The 13,636-nt window shown below is 40.8% G+C and overlaps 1 protein-coding gene across 1 annotated transcript in view; it reads right to left on the reverse strand.

The window, feature by feature from the left end:
* Positions 1–7,526, reverse strand: part of plpp4 (phospholipid phosphatase 4) — a 40,014-nt gene extending 32,488 nt beyond the window's left edge. Inside the window, exon 1 of the mRNA XM_076161989.1 lies at positions 6,907–7,526. Within this exon, the coding sequence (XP_076018104.1) occupies positions 6,907–6,995 (89 nt within the window). The 5' untranslated portion in view covers positions 6,996–7,526. The remainder of the gene's footprint in view (positions 1–6,906) is intronic.
* Positions 7,527–13,636: the final 6,110 nt, after the last annotated feature.

The raw sequence follows: 13,636 nt of genomic DNA on the forward strand, positions 1-13,636 counted from the left end.
ATATTCTTTGATGACAGGCTGGTGGTAACCCATAACGACTCAAACTGAGGACATTGGGTAAAGATTTCTCCAAAGATTATGATAGATATAACAGGGGATTCTTATAGTTAAAATCTAACACTAGTGAGTGAAATACAGATCCAATTAGATGAAGTGTTACAGCTACAGGCTATATTATTTTGACATTTTCTCTGTCAGTGTTCGTTTTCTAACAATTCATTGTGGTCCATCCAAAATGTGTTGTATGGGCTGAAAAGTGTTAGTTTACACCTCTAGCAGGCTGTCCAGGAGTATTGATTCACTCATGTCTTGGCGTTGCCCTTCGCTGGTATAAGCTTAACTTTGAAGCCTTTACCAATATCAGTATTTGGAGGAACTTTACAGAACACAGTCAACAGCATTCATCAACAGAACTGGCTCAGTTTCAGTGCTGACTAGAGGTGTTTATTTTTTTAACAGACTTAGTTTATTGCTGAGGGAATTCTGGATGGATGCAGCAACAGGGTCTCAATGTGTAATAATTTAACAAATGCCAACAAAAAGTCTGAGCCAGCAATGCTCACGGAAATATTGAAATTACAGGAAGATAGCAGGACAGCAGGAACACCATCAGCATTGTGTGCAGGACCACTAATCTGAATGATAAAGGCTGACTCAGCTCGCTGCAAAACCACAAGGAAGCACAATAAAGACGGGACCTTAGCCACTAATCAAAACAAGGTGAATTTTACTGCAGTAATTTGATGATTTTCTAGTTTTTAAATCAGATTCCGGTGTGGATGTAAGTTCATAGAGACTTTGAAGGTGCTGACTACTAAGCAGATTGATTTGGAATAGAAAACAAGGTCTTTACCTTAGAAAACCCCTCAAACCTATTTGTAGGTGTTGTTTTGGTTCACTCTTGCGGGTGACGCAACACAAAATATAAGCCTGAATTCAGGCTTGGATAATAGCCACAGCGTGTCAGCATAATTTGCTCCCTGGAGTCTGATCCGGAGTGACACCCAAGAAGTTTTAATGACATATTCCTTTCAGTATGGAGCACAAAGAACCCCTGCGTATAACAAAGGATGATGATTTTTGATATTGAGAATTCAGCGATGTTAAGCCCTTCACAGGCCTTTTTCTTAGCAAACACTTTGGACTTGACAAAGCTGCTTAAATACCGCAGGAACATTAGACAACCAGTTACAAACAAAGTTCCAAAGAGCTACAGTGTTGACAGAAATATGACACCAGCAAAGGAAGTCAAATACCAACAAAACTGCATATTGCAGTACTCATGTACTGTATATTTTTATATGGACACAGATTTCTATCCCATCCTACAATCTTATTTTGTGATCCCATCCTGTCCTATCCCATCCTTGTATTGCATCAATTGTAACCCAATGGATTGTACTCCCATCCTACCACCCTATAGTATGATCCTAATGCAGCCGATCATAACCTATTGTATTTTGTCCTATAGTCTCATTTTGTGTCCTCTACTTTCATCACCTGTCGTCTGACGTTTGACATATTTTTTTGGACCCTGTCCTATGATTTTGGTGTCTACATAACCATCACATCCTGGGCAGGTTAAACTGGTGATCTCACACCCGCGGAAGTATAAGCAGGTAGGAGCAGGTATTTGATGGTGATATACAATGAGCTGATCTAAGGAAGAGTAAAATGCCAGAGTGATTTAGAGTGTGAGCAGACTAAGGTGTCGCAGAATCCCCATCTTCACACGGCTGCCTGCACTTTGATTGGAATTGCAACCCTTTCTGCCACTGCACCTGCTGATCCATACATCCTTCCCTGTTTCCCTACTCTGCTATACACACACCATGTAATTCTTTGCCTTTTTAATAATCTTGCCCTTTCATTTACATAAACGTTTTCCTCTCTGTGTATGTACCCCACAACTTCCATTTCCTACCTTCAGTCATTCTTCTGAACTTTCTCTCCATCCATCCTTTTGGGGACTTTTCTGTTGGTGCATTTACCATACAGTTTAGACTATACTTGTTGAATTATTGCTCTTTTCTTTGTCTTTATTGCAAAAGCGACTCGTTTTAAGAACGGAGTCATTCATCTGGTAGACTTTGCATAATCAGATACAACAAAGGCTCCTCTCTTTGTTCTTGCAGGCGAAGATCAATAAAGAATTACTGGGGGTCAGAGCTTGTTTGCAGCAATGTTTCAGCACCCCTCTGTCTCTGGTTAGCCAGGAGCATCTGTTTTAATGGTGTTCTCTTGTCTTATCAGCTGCAAGTTGCAGTTGTCAAGTCTGCTGCCTCCATTTGTTCAATCTCTGTTATATTGAGGTTTATGGATGATTGATTATTATGGATTTAGACGCACCCAAACACAAAGATCTCGCTAAATGCGTCCCTGCATTTTCATAAATCTACATTAGGCCACTTTGACCAATAGTAGACAGAAATCACTATGTACCTTCCAGTTAATCATTTATTTTGTATCTTTTATTTTGAAACTTAAACTATGTATCAATTTGGCTTGTGAGGATGAGCTAGCAGCTACAGTGTAGAGTTTGTTGGATGATTTTACTGTGGAAACATTCCATCACAGGCTAGTTAGTCCTGCATGTCAAATTGCACGATGTGTTGGTAGACAAAATTGCCCATTTGCATTTAATTTGGCCATTTCTACCAAATAACCAGGCAAGAACAGCTGTGTCCCACAATTCCACATAGACAGTTGGGACTGGTCACTGAGAGACGTTTGGCTGTGCAATAAGCCTTACAGCTTCACAGGGCTGTTGTTCTGCCCCACCAATCTTTGTCAACATGGAAGAAAATATCAGCTTTTGTTTGGTAGATCTCAAGGATACACATGATGTGTTTGGGTCACAATCGCTGAATAAAAACAGAACTAAGGTTCCACAGGGAATTAAAGTGATACAGTTGATGACTTAGTCAACCAATCGCACAGAAATTGACCTCATTAAACCCAGCTGGGAATGTTAATGCATGGGCAGCAGGTAGGTGTCTGTGTCCTTGTTTCTGCACTAGTTCTTTCTCTTTCCACACTATCCCCAAAAGTCAGCCACACACATTAAAATGCTGGAGGAATCAGCCATTTAATAACAGGAGAAAACAAAAGAAAGTTTTTCTCCTCGGTGTCACCTTATGTCATACTCATACAAAAAGAGGCGGGTACAAGACTTGACTTATAACAAAGGATATGATCTTTTCTATGTGCAGAGCAACACCGCAAAACAAGCTAGTTTAGATATTTCTGAAAGTGCACAGACAATCACAGTCTTATAATCCAGAAACATTTCCTTCTTACTTATCAACTACAGAGACAATGTGACATGATGGCAGTGGAGCAAATGCTCTATGAAAGGATTTTCTGCCCCCAAAGCAAAGCAGGAGAGAGCCCATCCTCATCATGCAAGCTCAACAATCTGCTTAGTCAGAAGCATGTCTAAATCCTGACATTCTGCTCTTCTCCAACATCTTACAAGGCTTTCTGACACTTAGCAAAGGTCTGGGCTCAATTCCAGATAAACTGAGAGCAAAGAAAAGAGGAGAGTGAGTCAGACACTGTTTTGAGGGGTAATTGTTGTTTCTGTTCACCTAATTTGACAACACATACAGCAGATACAGTATTGATGCTTCAAATGCTGACATCATTGGAGGGTGTCACGTACCAAAGCTGGACATTTGGCATGTTGCCACACTAATATATGGGAAACACAATGTTCTTGTTTCATCGCCAAAGCAATCCAATGCAACATCGCAGAGCCAATTCCGTCCTTCCCAAATTGTCACCCAAGGCAAAAGCAAAGCCGTTTTATTTTGCTGCTTGCATGAGTTCAGAAAACAATCGCCTTCGATCAACCATAAAAGGAGGATTGTTCTGATATCATATGGTGTGGTTTCAGTAGTTTGTTGGATGACAGTGCCTCCCCATCTGCTGCTGCTCTGCGTCTGGTCTTCATCAGTAGATCCCTAACTCTGCGTCTACAATTTTATCCGTCCTCTTCTGCTTTTCTTTTGGCCCCACCCTCCTCCCGCCTCCTTTTCTCCGCTTCTGCTTGGAGCCACAATCGCGATATTTGTTTAGATTTGTCTGCTCATTCTAGTGTCCAATTTTCTGTCATGAGATGAGGAACAAAAAAAACCCACAGGACCATCAACTCTGAACACGTTGATTGATTGAGGACATGAGCTCTGCCGCACAACTCACTCAAGGAAGAAATTACTTCTTAGTATTTGTCTAAGCTTTGCTTGTTTTGCTCTAGATTACAAGGAAAATGAAATCCCCACAATCTCATTATCGTCTCTGTCTCTCCATGTTGAGCAGCTAACAGCAGAATAAAATAATAATCTTTTTTGGTTTTCAGTTTTTGACTCTTGTTTTTCCTCACTATGTTAAATGTCAACAAACCATTTCCATTTAGATTGAACTTTTTGCTTCACTCTAGGCACTTGTGTGACTACGAGGATGTTCACCATGCACGGTGTGGAGTTTTATACCACAGGTTCAACCAAACGTCACACACTTGGCCCGTCGCTAAGGTCAGCTCAGCACCTGAGGCATGGAAACAGACAGGCAGCTGGCCAAGCAAGGGCAGATCAAATGTAATATTTCCTTACAGGCTGGTCATCTTTGACATAAATAATGTCTGGAGTTCATAGCTTTGATATTATTTGACACTGAGACGGGCCTCAGGGGGCAGAGGGACGAGATTTTTCTGTGTGGTGGTGTGGAATCCTTGTTGTGCGTGACTTGTCAAGCCCTACATGGGTACTAAGAGAATCTTGTTGTTTATTGTGGTATTGCAAACTACCTAAATTGTATCGTTCATAAGAGTGAAAGAGCCTACAAAGTCTACACTTAGCAAGTTAGCAATTACAAATAAATACTTACAAAAATGAACAAACAAAAGATATTTCTTTATTATATTTTGTTATGATTGAATATAATGTTTATTTTAGAGAGCAAAGGAGTAAAACGGGTTTCTACTGGGAGATGCATTGCTCCAACGAAGCAACAATGTGAGAAAATATCACACACTGCCTTACTGCCTTACTGCACAAACACACACATACTGAAGGCTGCTGCATCTGAACAATTCCTGTGTTTTAAACCTCAGATGAAGAAAATAACAGGTTCTAGTTGGCCCCAATCATCCAGGTTTCACCTCAGCCTTTGAAATTAAGGTGAGACAAGAACAGAGACCTGCGACCCTCAAGACACAGAGGGCATCTGGCTCTCTATCTCCCAGGTAAAAGCCTTGTTCAGCACAGCAATTACTGATACAGCACCCAAGACACGGACAAGACCAAATGCCGCTTTTGTCAAAATACAAACTCTATCTTTGTTTTTCCCAGAGTGATTTCTATGTTGCTTTCCTTATATTTGGAATCAATCAGTCAATAAAAATGGGTAGAATAATGGAATACATCTCCATCCAGGCTCATTAATCCTGATGTTTTATCTGCCGGGCTATATGTCATAGCTCTCAAGATGCTGGGCAGAATCCAGCTATGACAATGAAGTGTGTTTGTGCCTATGTGTGTGTGTGTGAGAGAGAGAGAGCAGGAGCGAGAGCGAGGGAGCATGTTCTCAGTCAAATGGCCAACTGGATTAGATGTTGCATGTGTGTGTGTGTTAATGCATGGAAAGGCAAGAAAAATAAACGAATAACAATTATTGTACTGTAAGTTGTTTGTCTCATTGTGTGAGCCTCCAAGTGATGCTTTCATTATTAATTTAATGACTTAGTATTTAATGAGGGTATGCTGCAGTAAATACAAAGCACATCAAGATTGCTGATGTTCAGATAACAAACACAGCTGAGTTGCTTAGCTGTGTGCTGTGGAGGGAATGCCAGGGAGTGAAATTCAGTTATTGAAATGATCAGGGTCCTTGTGACTGCCAAGGCTACTAAAGTACACAGCAGTAAGTTTATGATTATAGCAATACAGATTGAATTTGCTTTCATTTATGGCCTCAAACACTGATGATACAAATTATAAAATTACACAGCACACCCACACACATTCATCAGACTTTGAGACACTCAGAGAGAAGAGATGGCATCAGCTTTGAAGTGCAACACCTCTGCTTTGACAAATCATTCATTATTTTTTTGTTTGCACGCTATGAATCTCCTCCACACACGCACACACGCACACACACACGGCCTGACCACTTAGCCCGAGGACAGATATTAATGGTAATACACAACAGCTGGGCAGGCAGGGCAGCTACACAATCTAATTCATATGAATGAGACCATTTCTTTGTTCATTCATTGAAGGCGTGAAAGCTGCAGTATAAGGTGAGTGATTTCAGATAACAGCACATGCAGCATTTCAGCTCCTATCAAGCTGAAAACCAATGAAGGAGACAGTCGTGATGTAAACAAAGCTTAATATCTCCAGGCAGTAGAAACAAATCAATTGTTCATCTCCATGTCAGTTAATCACACAGTCTGAGATGCTGTGAAAATGGTACTAAGCACAACTATCATTATGTCAGCAAGGCAGTAGGAAAAGTGCTAAAAGGCCGCGTCCCCTTTCTATTTTCGCTGATCACTTCCCTCCTAAGAGACAAACGGCTGCTACGATGCAAATCAAGTGCTTTCCAAGATTGGCGACAAACTACTTAGTGATTTAATGAGCTAAAATGCAGCATAATAAACTTAGATGAGGTTAATGCAACCTGTTAACGCGGCGCCTGCTGCTGACTGCTGAAATGCGGGTTGACAGAGCTCCACACCGCGGAAAAGGAGAACTACATCACAGTTCAGCATCTGGAACATGTGAAGAGCTATGATAACGTCAATCACGGCACTGACAGGGCTGCTTATCATGAGCTGGGGACAGTTTGAATACATACTCGTCAAATAATATAAAACTCAACGAGGGAGTCTTTACTTACACGAAAACTCCGAAAAGAAGAACTCGGATTCCGATCTCCAAAACCAGTTCTCGTATGGTTTTCCTGCGGTCTGGTGGCGACACGTTCATGATTCTTGACAATAATCCGTCAAATACTAATGAACAAGAAAGATTCACCGGTCAGTCCTGAAGATTGTTCACTTTGTAATCCACCTGATAAGAGTGAGCGCTTTCTCAGTCCCGTGCTTCCTAAGCACACATGCCGTGCGGTGTGTGTGCGCGTCCACCCGGTTACTCGGTCACCTGAAGCGGTCTTCCCTCTCTCGCCTTCTCCGCCGCCGGTCTCCTCTCCGCGTCTCACCCCCCACGCCGTCTCGCTCCCCCTCGGCCCCCTGGGTGAACGTCTTTTACAGCTGCACGGTTGATGACAGCTGTCCTTCCTCCGCTCGATCAAGCACTTAAACTGGGTTGGGGACGGTGAGACAGTAAAGACATCTAGGCGACATCCGGGACGAAAGGCTGGATATGAAAGAGAAGGTGTGGGATCGAATAGAAGGGTGAAAGTACGGAAAAGGAGAGAGGAAAGTGCAGATAGTGTGTGTCTGGGTGAGTGAGTGGGTCTCAGTGAACGACTGTCTTCTCTGTGCTTCCCTCTCGCTCTCGCTCTCGCTCTCCTTCTCTCTCTCTCTCTCTCATCCCAGCTTTGGGGAATCGTATGACTGGACGCTTCTGGAACATCCCTCAGGCTCTCACTGGAGAGTGAATGAATGAATCCGTGCTCATGCCCAGCAAAGCGTTTGTTGTCCCTACTTTAAACAGAATATCCTCACTTTGTGCCTGTGTGACCGAGCAGGTGATGTGAGATTGTTGCTCCTGGAGACATATTTCCTCATAACACTTTATGATGATGACATTCTTGCAGTTAATGTGTGTGTGTGTGTGTGTGTGTGTGTGTGTGTGTGTGTGTGTGTGTGTGTGTGTGTGTGTGTGTGTGCGTGTGTGCGCGCGCGTGTGTGTGTGGTCTGGATAGACAACCTCACAACACCACTGTGGCTAGCGAAACTAATCCATAATATGAGCTTTATCAACACATGATGTGACAGTAGTGTGCTGCAGCAGGCCAGTTCAGTACTATTGGCTCTTCCCCACTGTCCAATCATACTGCCATAAAGAATATAGCACCTCAGGGCCCTTGGGTGCAGCCAGACATTGATAAAGGAGCTCGGGCAGCAGCGTACCTGCAGGGCAGGAAACCCAGCCAGCACTTCACAGCCATACATGAATATTTGATGCCCTCTAAAATCGGGCTCCCTGCAATACCTGTCTATCCAAAGTGTGTGTTTGTGTGTGTGTGTGTGTGTGTGTGTGAGTGTGTGTGTGAGAGAGAGAGAGAGAGAGAGAGAGAGAGAGAGAGAGAGAGAGAGGGGGAGGGAGAGAGAACCTTGACCCAAAAATGTTGCTGCTGCTTTCTAGGTCACAGTGTTGACATGCTGGAAATGGACTCACACATAAGGTTTAGAAATTGTGCACACTGGCCAGTAAACATGTTGATCTGTTTGTGACTGAAAAATTTAAACACACACCCAGACACACACCTACAGCATATATTTTTGGTGTGCACCCTTGATTAAAGCAGTGGGATACTTGGTGTTATGCCCGCTCTTGGCCAGCTCGCTCATAACAACAAAACAAAACAAGAGCAGAGACATGAAAAGGACGGTGTTTAGGAGGAGAGCTCGAGCTTCAAAGCTTTCTGGCATCCATTATAATTTTTCTGGCGTTTACAGAGTGCATTATTATAAGCTATCAACAAGCTTTTTATCTTTTATTTTTTCCTCCCAGCATCACATTAGTCATCACTAAGATGATTCATTCTGATCCGAGAGATTTTCAAGACCTTTCCAAGCATTAGCACAAGACAAGTAGACAGAATGTCACGGGCCAGAAAGGATTCAAAGTATCACTTAACAAGCTCAGGTCTGAGGTGGCCTATAACCTTTGTTAGAGAAGCAAACAGGTGAGATCAATGCATATGTTATCTGTGTGTACCTTTGATTGATTTTTGATATCTTTTAAAAAATTATAGTACATCTCAGAGAGAGGCAGTTCTTCAGATCTTATCTACAGTGTACGCAAAGAGTCACATTCCCTGAGGTTGTGTACATATTGCTTGGCTTGATATATACTATAGTCTAACATAATTTGTATTTGGAAATAATAAATATATATATCCGTACAAAGGCTCCTGATTAGCTCCTGATAGCAAAGTGTATGGGTACAAGCAGTATATAATCCATGGCTGAGGTCATATGTGAACCAATGCCTCACCGTGTTGCAGGGCAGAACACTTCTGACTTTGTTACACTGTTCAACAGAGAAGAAGAAACACTCATCTTTGTTTTGTAAGTAATGTTAACTTTGAAATAATAAAATTATTTTTTGCCGGCGGGGTGTTCGTGATCAGAAGAAGACATTTAAAACAGAAAAGAACGCCCATTCGCATCAAGCAATTACATTGTGTTTGCTACAATCAAAGTACTGCTGCAGGCATTTCTCATCACAAACATCTCAAAGTGGGTGACATCCTGCTCTAAAGGGCTCAGAGAGAACATGTCTTCAATGTGCAATTTACATTCAGGAACTTTGTTTGTCCGCATCACATAAAGCTCCACTTCGGCCCTCTTGACATGTTAAATGAATAGGTTCTGGAATCTTATTTTCTTTACAGTAAAGTACAATAAATAGGCTATTTCATTGGTGCTTCACGAAATGGAAAATGCTTCGTTGCTGATGTCGACATTAATAATCAACGAGGTGAAGCCGTTGCTAAATTTGCAATGTTTACACTTTAAATTGTGAAATGGTTCATAGCGAGTCTAGCAAGCACCTTGGGAATCTTAAAAAAAAATCGGAGCCCACATGCGGCTGCTGGGGCGGTAAGAGAAGGAAGCCGCTACAGCAGAAGGAGCAGTGGGGGAAACAGCAGCAAACAATGAGCAAGTGAGACTGACATCTTAAACAGACCGCCCATCTGGCAATATGCAAATTCAGTTCACAGATTAGCCCATTGAAAGCACAGCACTGCTGGAGCTGTCCATCTAAATTAGCTCCACAGCTCCATACAGTATTCACCAGAGTTTCACATGACATATTGGGTATGTAGACGCCCAAAAATGTAATTTGAGGTGGATTATGATTTTAAGATTCCGGTTGCATAATTGTAGTGAAGATTCAATATCACTGAAGTGTTTTTATATCAAGTTGTTGGAAAGATAGTGCACCTCAAATTAACTTGTTTCTTTTTTGACTTATAGACAGCAGTGAGGTTTGGAGTAAGGTAGGATCTTGCAGACAAATTCACACATTGCTCTTTGTGTGGAGTGTTGAGTGGATCTATGCCTGGAATAGCAATAGCCCAAAAAATGCAAATTTAGATCAACGGGAGGATTATCTTATTTCTTTGATATGTAACTGCTATCATTTGCTAACATCCAGAAACAAGAATGAAAAGCGGTGACAATATCACCTTCCTCCTTTGTTGTCACCAAACAAGTCATTCCCTTTGATGAGAGAAAATGGAGTAATGCAAGATGTGAAAAGTTCCTCGTTGTGGGACAAATAAAGGATCATCTCATTTTATCTTATCTTATCTTATCTAATCTTATCTTATCTTATCTTATCTTATTTGAAACAGCATCATTGGTAAGGACTGTGCTGTAAATATGATGTCAGTGTTCAAAAAGCAAACAGCGCTATCTTTTCTCATAAATTGTGAAGCATTTTGGGAATAGATTCTTTTCTTCAGGTCTACAACTGAGTGTATTGACTGGTAGCACTATAACATCTTATTGAAGGTGCTTTGGCCTTGATGGATAGATTGCTGTTAGTATCTTAAACTTTAGTTTCTTTAGCTCTAGCTGCTTTAGTTTCTTTTCTTTTTTTTGATTGCTTTTCCCCACTTATAGCTCCTGCACTCCTCATTCTCTGAGAGGGCCTTACTCTTTGAATTGCTTCTTCCGGGGTTTCTTTCTTTTTTTTTTTTACAGGGAATTTTGGCTGGGTCAGAATCTATTCCTGATGAGTTTCCGTATTGCAAATAAGAAAGCTCATTCTAGTTTGAGCTGCGTCAGGGAACAAAATGAATTCTACCACAAGGCAAAGGAAACGCATCAGGATACAGACAAAACAACAAAACAGGGCCTCTTACCCAGCCACCACCCCTGGAGCATCATTTCACAGTGTCAGACATGCCTCTGAAACAACTTTACGCTGGATAGAATCGTTCAATTTCATAAAGAAAAAGGTTGATTTAAACAAAAATTGGCACGTAAGACCACAACTCCAAAAAAGGAACGTTTTGAGGTAGAATAAAAAATCAACACTCATCCCTTGCCTAAACTAACAGTAAATATATTGATTTTAATTTGATTTTTTTAAGCTAGTTTGGCATGCTCATCTAATTGCTCATGTTTCAGCTCGGTATAACAAGATTTAAAAACAGGTTCAAATGAAGCACCAATGCACCATTAAAGATTGGTGATACAATGATGAAGTTGAATGTGGTGAAGATTAAAACCTGCTTCATTTTTATTTTCTAAAAATATATATTATCATGAAAAAAAACATCTACTCTCCACAGGGTAAAGCATTGCAGACATAAAGCACATGAATGAACTGTCCTGGTGTGTCCTTTGCATTGACATGCCTTCCAAAAGCAACTAGGGAGAGCCAGTTGTTTTCCACTGCATGCCTATTTGCATATAAAATAACTCCTACACACAAACCAAGAACTCAGAAATACTGAATACAAAATAATCTCTATCGTTATCTTGGGAGTAAAGCAATTTTCATACAAAGCAGCTCAGACTATAAAGGTGCTGAAACCAATTTTAAGCAAAGTTTAGAGAAGATCTCTAATTCTCCAGACAACAGTTGGCGTATTCAACAACTGTTAATCATTGAGAGAACTAGATGATTTTGTCTTTGAGAAAAATATTTCATATCATCTGAAATTAGACTTCAAAACAGGTTTGTGGAAAAAGAAACCATTTTCATTTTAGTTCTCCCCCAATGTGCTTGACACAGGAAAATGCTTTGGGTGCTAAAGCATAACACAGCTTGCCTAATCCCATCATCATCGTCACATTTATCAGTGCTAATGCCATCTCTGTAATTAGTGCTTAATGTCACCAATTAGTTCTGCCTTCGACAATGACACAGTGATGAAAAGTTAAACTGTTACAAGAGAAATATTCACTTATAGAGTATAGCTGCTATCTCTGACTGCCACTGGCAACATGTTTTCCTTAATAAAATGAATTAAAGCTGACATTACTGTAACCTTCTGAAAGTCAGTGTGTGTGTGTGTGTGTGTGTGTGTGTGTGTGTGTGTGTGTGTGTGTGTGTGTGTGTGTGTGTGTGTGTGTGTGTGTGTGTGTGTGTGTGTGTGAGTGTGAGTGTGTGTGTGAGAGAGAGAGAGAGAGGGAGAGTGTGTGTGCTCTCACAAAAGGACGTGACATGTCTGCTAAAGGCATGTAATGTGATGTATCATACTTTATTTTAGACCCACATCTAAGCAGAATCACACAAAGTCTAACTACAGAGCATATTTGCCTATAATTGTATTTGACACTGTAGCTTCACAGATGGGACTAGACCCATGGTAAAATACGTATTATCATTCATTATTATTATTATCATCATTTAATGGCTTTCTTCCAAACTTGATAATTCCCCACGACATGCGAGATTGAATAAAATCTATTATACTTATAACACATTAGCCAGCTCCTCATCTATTCATAATTCTTTCCATTCTTACTTTAACATTGCATATTTTCTGACTTGGAACAGCTGTAATAAAATTTTTTCCCATGAGTTATAGCGACTTTATGGTGTTTCTACGAGCCAGGAGAGTGAAAAACAGGTAGTTGCAAGACGACAATTAGTTAGAACACCAAAGTGAAGCCATTTTATAAATGAATCATTAAACTTCTCACAGCTTGGCACATTGTCTTCTGTTGTCACATTTGGCCGAGCTCATTCACAGAAACATTCATTAAGCAGGAGAGATTCTGTAGGAAAAGCAGAAAAAGATTAATTAAATGAAGAAGAAAACTTCTCCTATCTCGGTTCAGTGATATTGTGTAGCTCTACGGTAAAGGTCAGTAATGACACTGTTACCGTCAGCAGTCACCAGAGGGATAATTGCTCTTTTAAAGTCTTGAGAATGTATCTATAGGCAGTAATGTCAGACTGGGTTTTAAAATGCATTGGATTTATAGGACACAAAGGATCATTATTTCAGTGGGTCTCAATCCTGGCCCAAGAGGACCGTGGTAATCCAGGATCAGGAATATTCACTTGTCATTTGTATCTTGCAGTCTGTTGGTGAGATTTGAAAGGCTGTCAACTCATACCAAGTTGCCAACTAATCTGAGCAAGGCATTTGTAATCATGGAGTTTAAATATACTCAAGTAAAATGGAAATGAAAAATCTATACATTTTTGTGACACAAAAACTTAATGTAATTACAGGATTCTAAGTCTAGCGCCATGGTGACAGCGACACTCCAATAAAGGTGATGTGTAACTAAGTAAAACAGAGAAAAAGAGATGGGGGTGAATAGAGGGAGCTGTCCTGCCGCTACCTCTTCTCTCCTCTGAGCAGAAGAGCAAATTACACTCCCTCCTTTCTTGCCAAACTGCTCCCAGTAATTTCAATATAATATGATTTTAAGAGAAACAAGCCAAAGACGGCTGTTCTCCTT

This window comes from Genypterus blacodes, unplaced genomic scaffold, assembly GCF_046128005.1.
Source record: "Genypterus blacodes isolate CSIRO-AG114 ecotype Tasmania unplaced genomic scaffold, CSIRO-AGI_Gbla_v1 ptg000012l_1, whole genome shotgun sequence".
In the NCBI taxonomy this organism is placed as follows: Eukaryota; Metazoa; Chordata; class Actinopteri; order Ophidiiformes; family Ophidiidae; genus Genypterus; species Genypterus blacodes.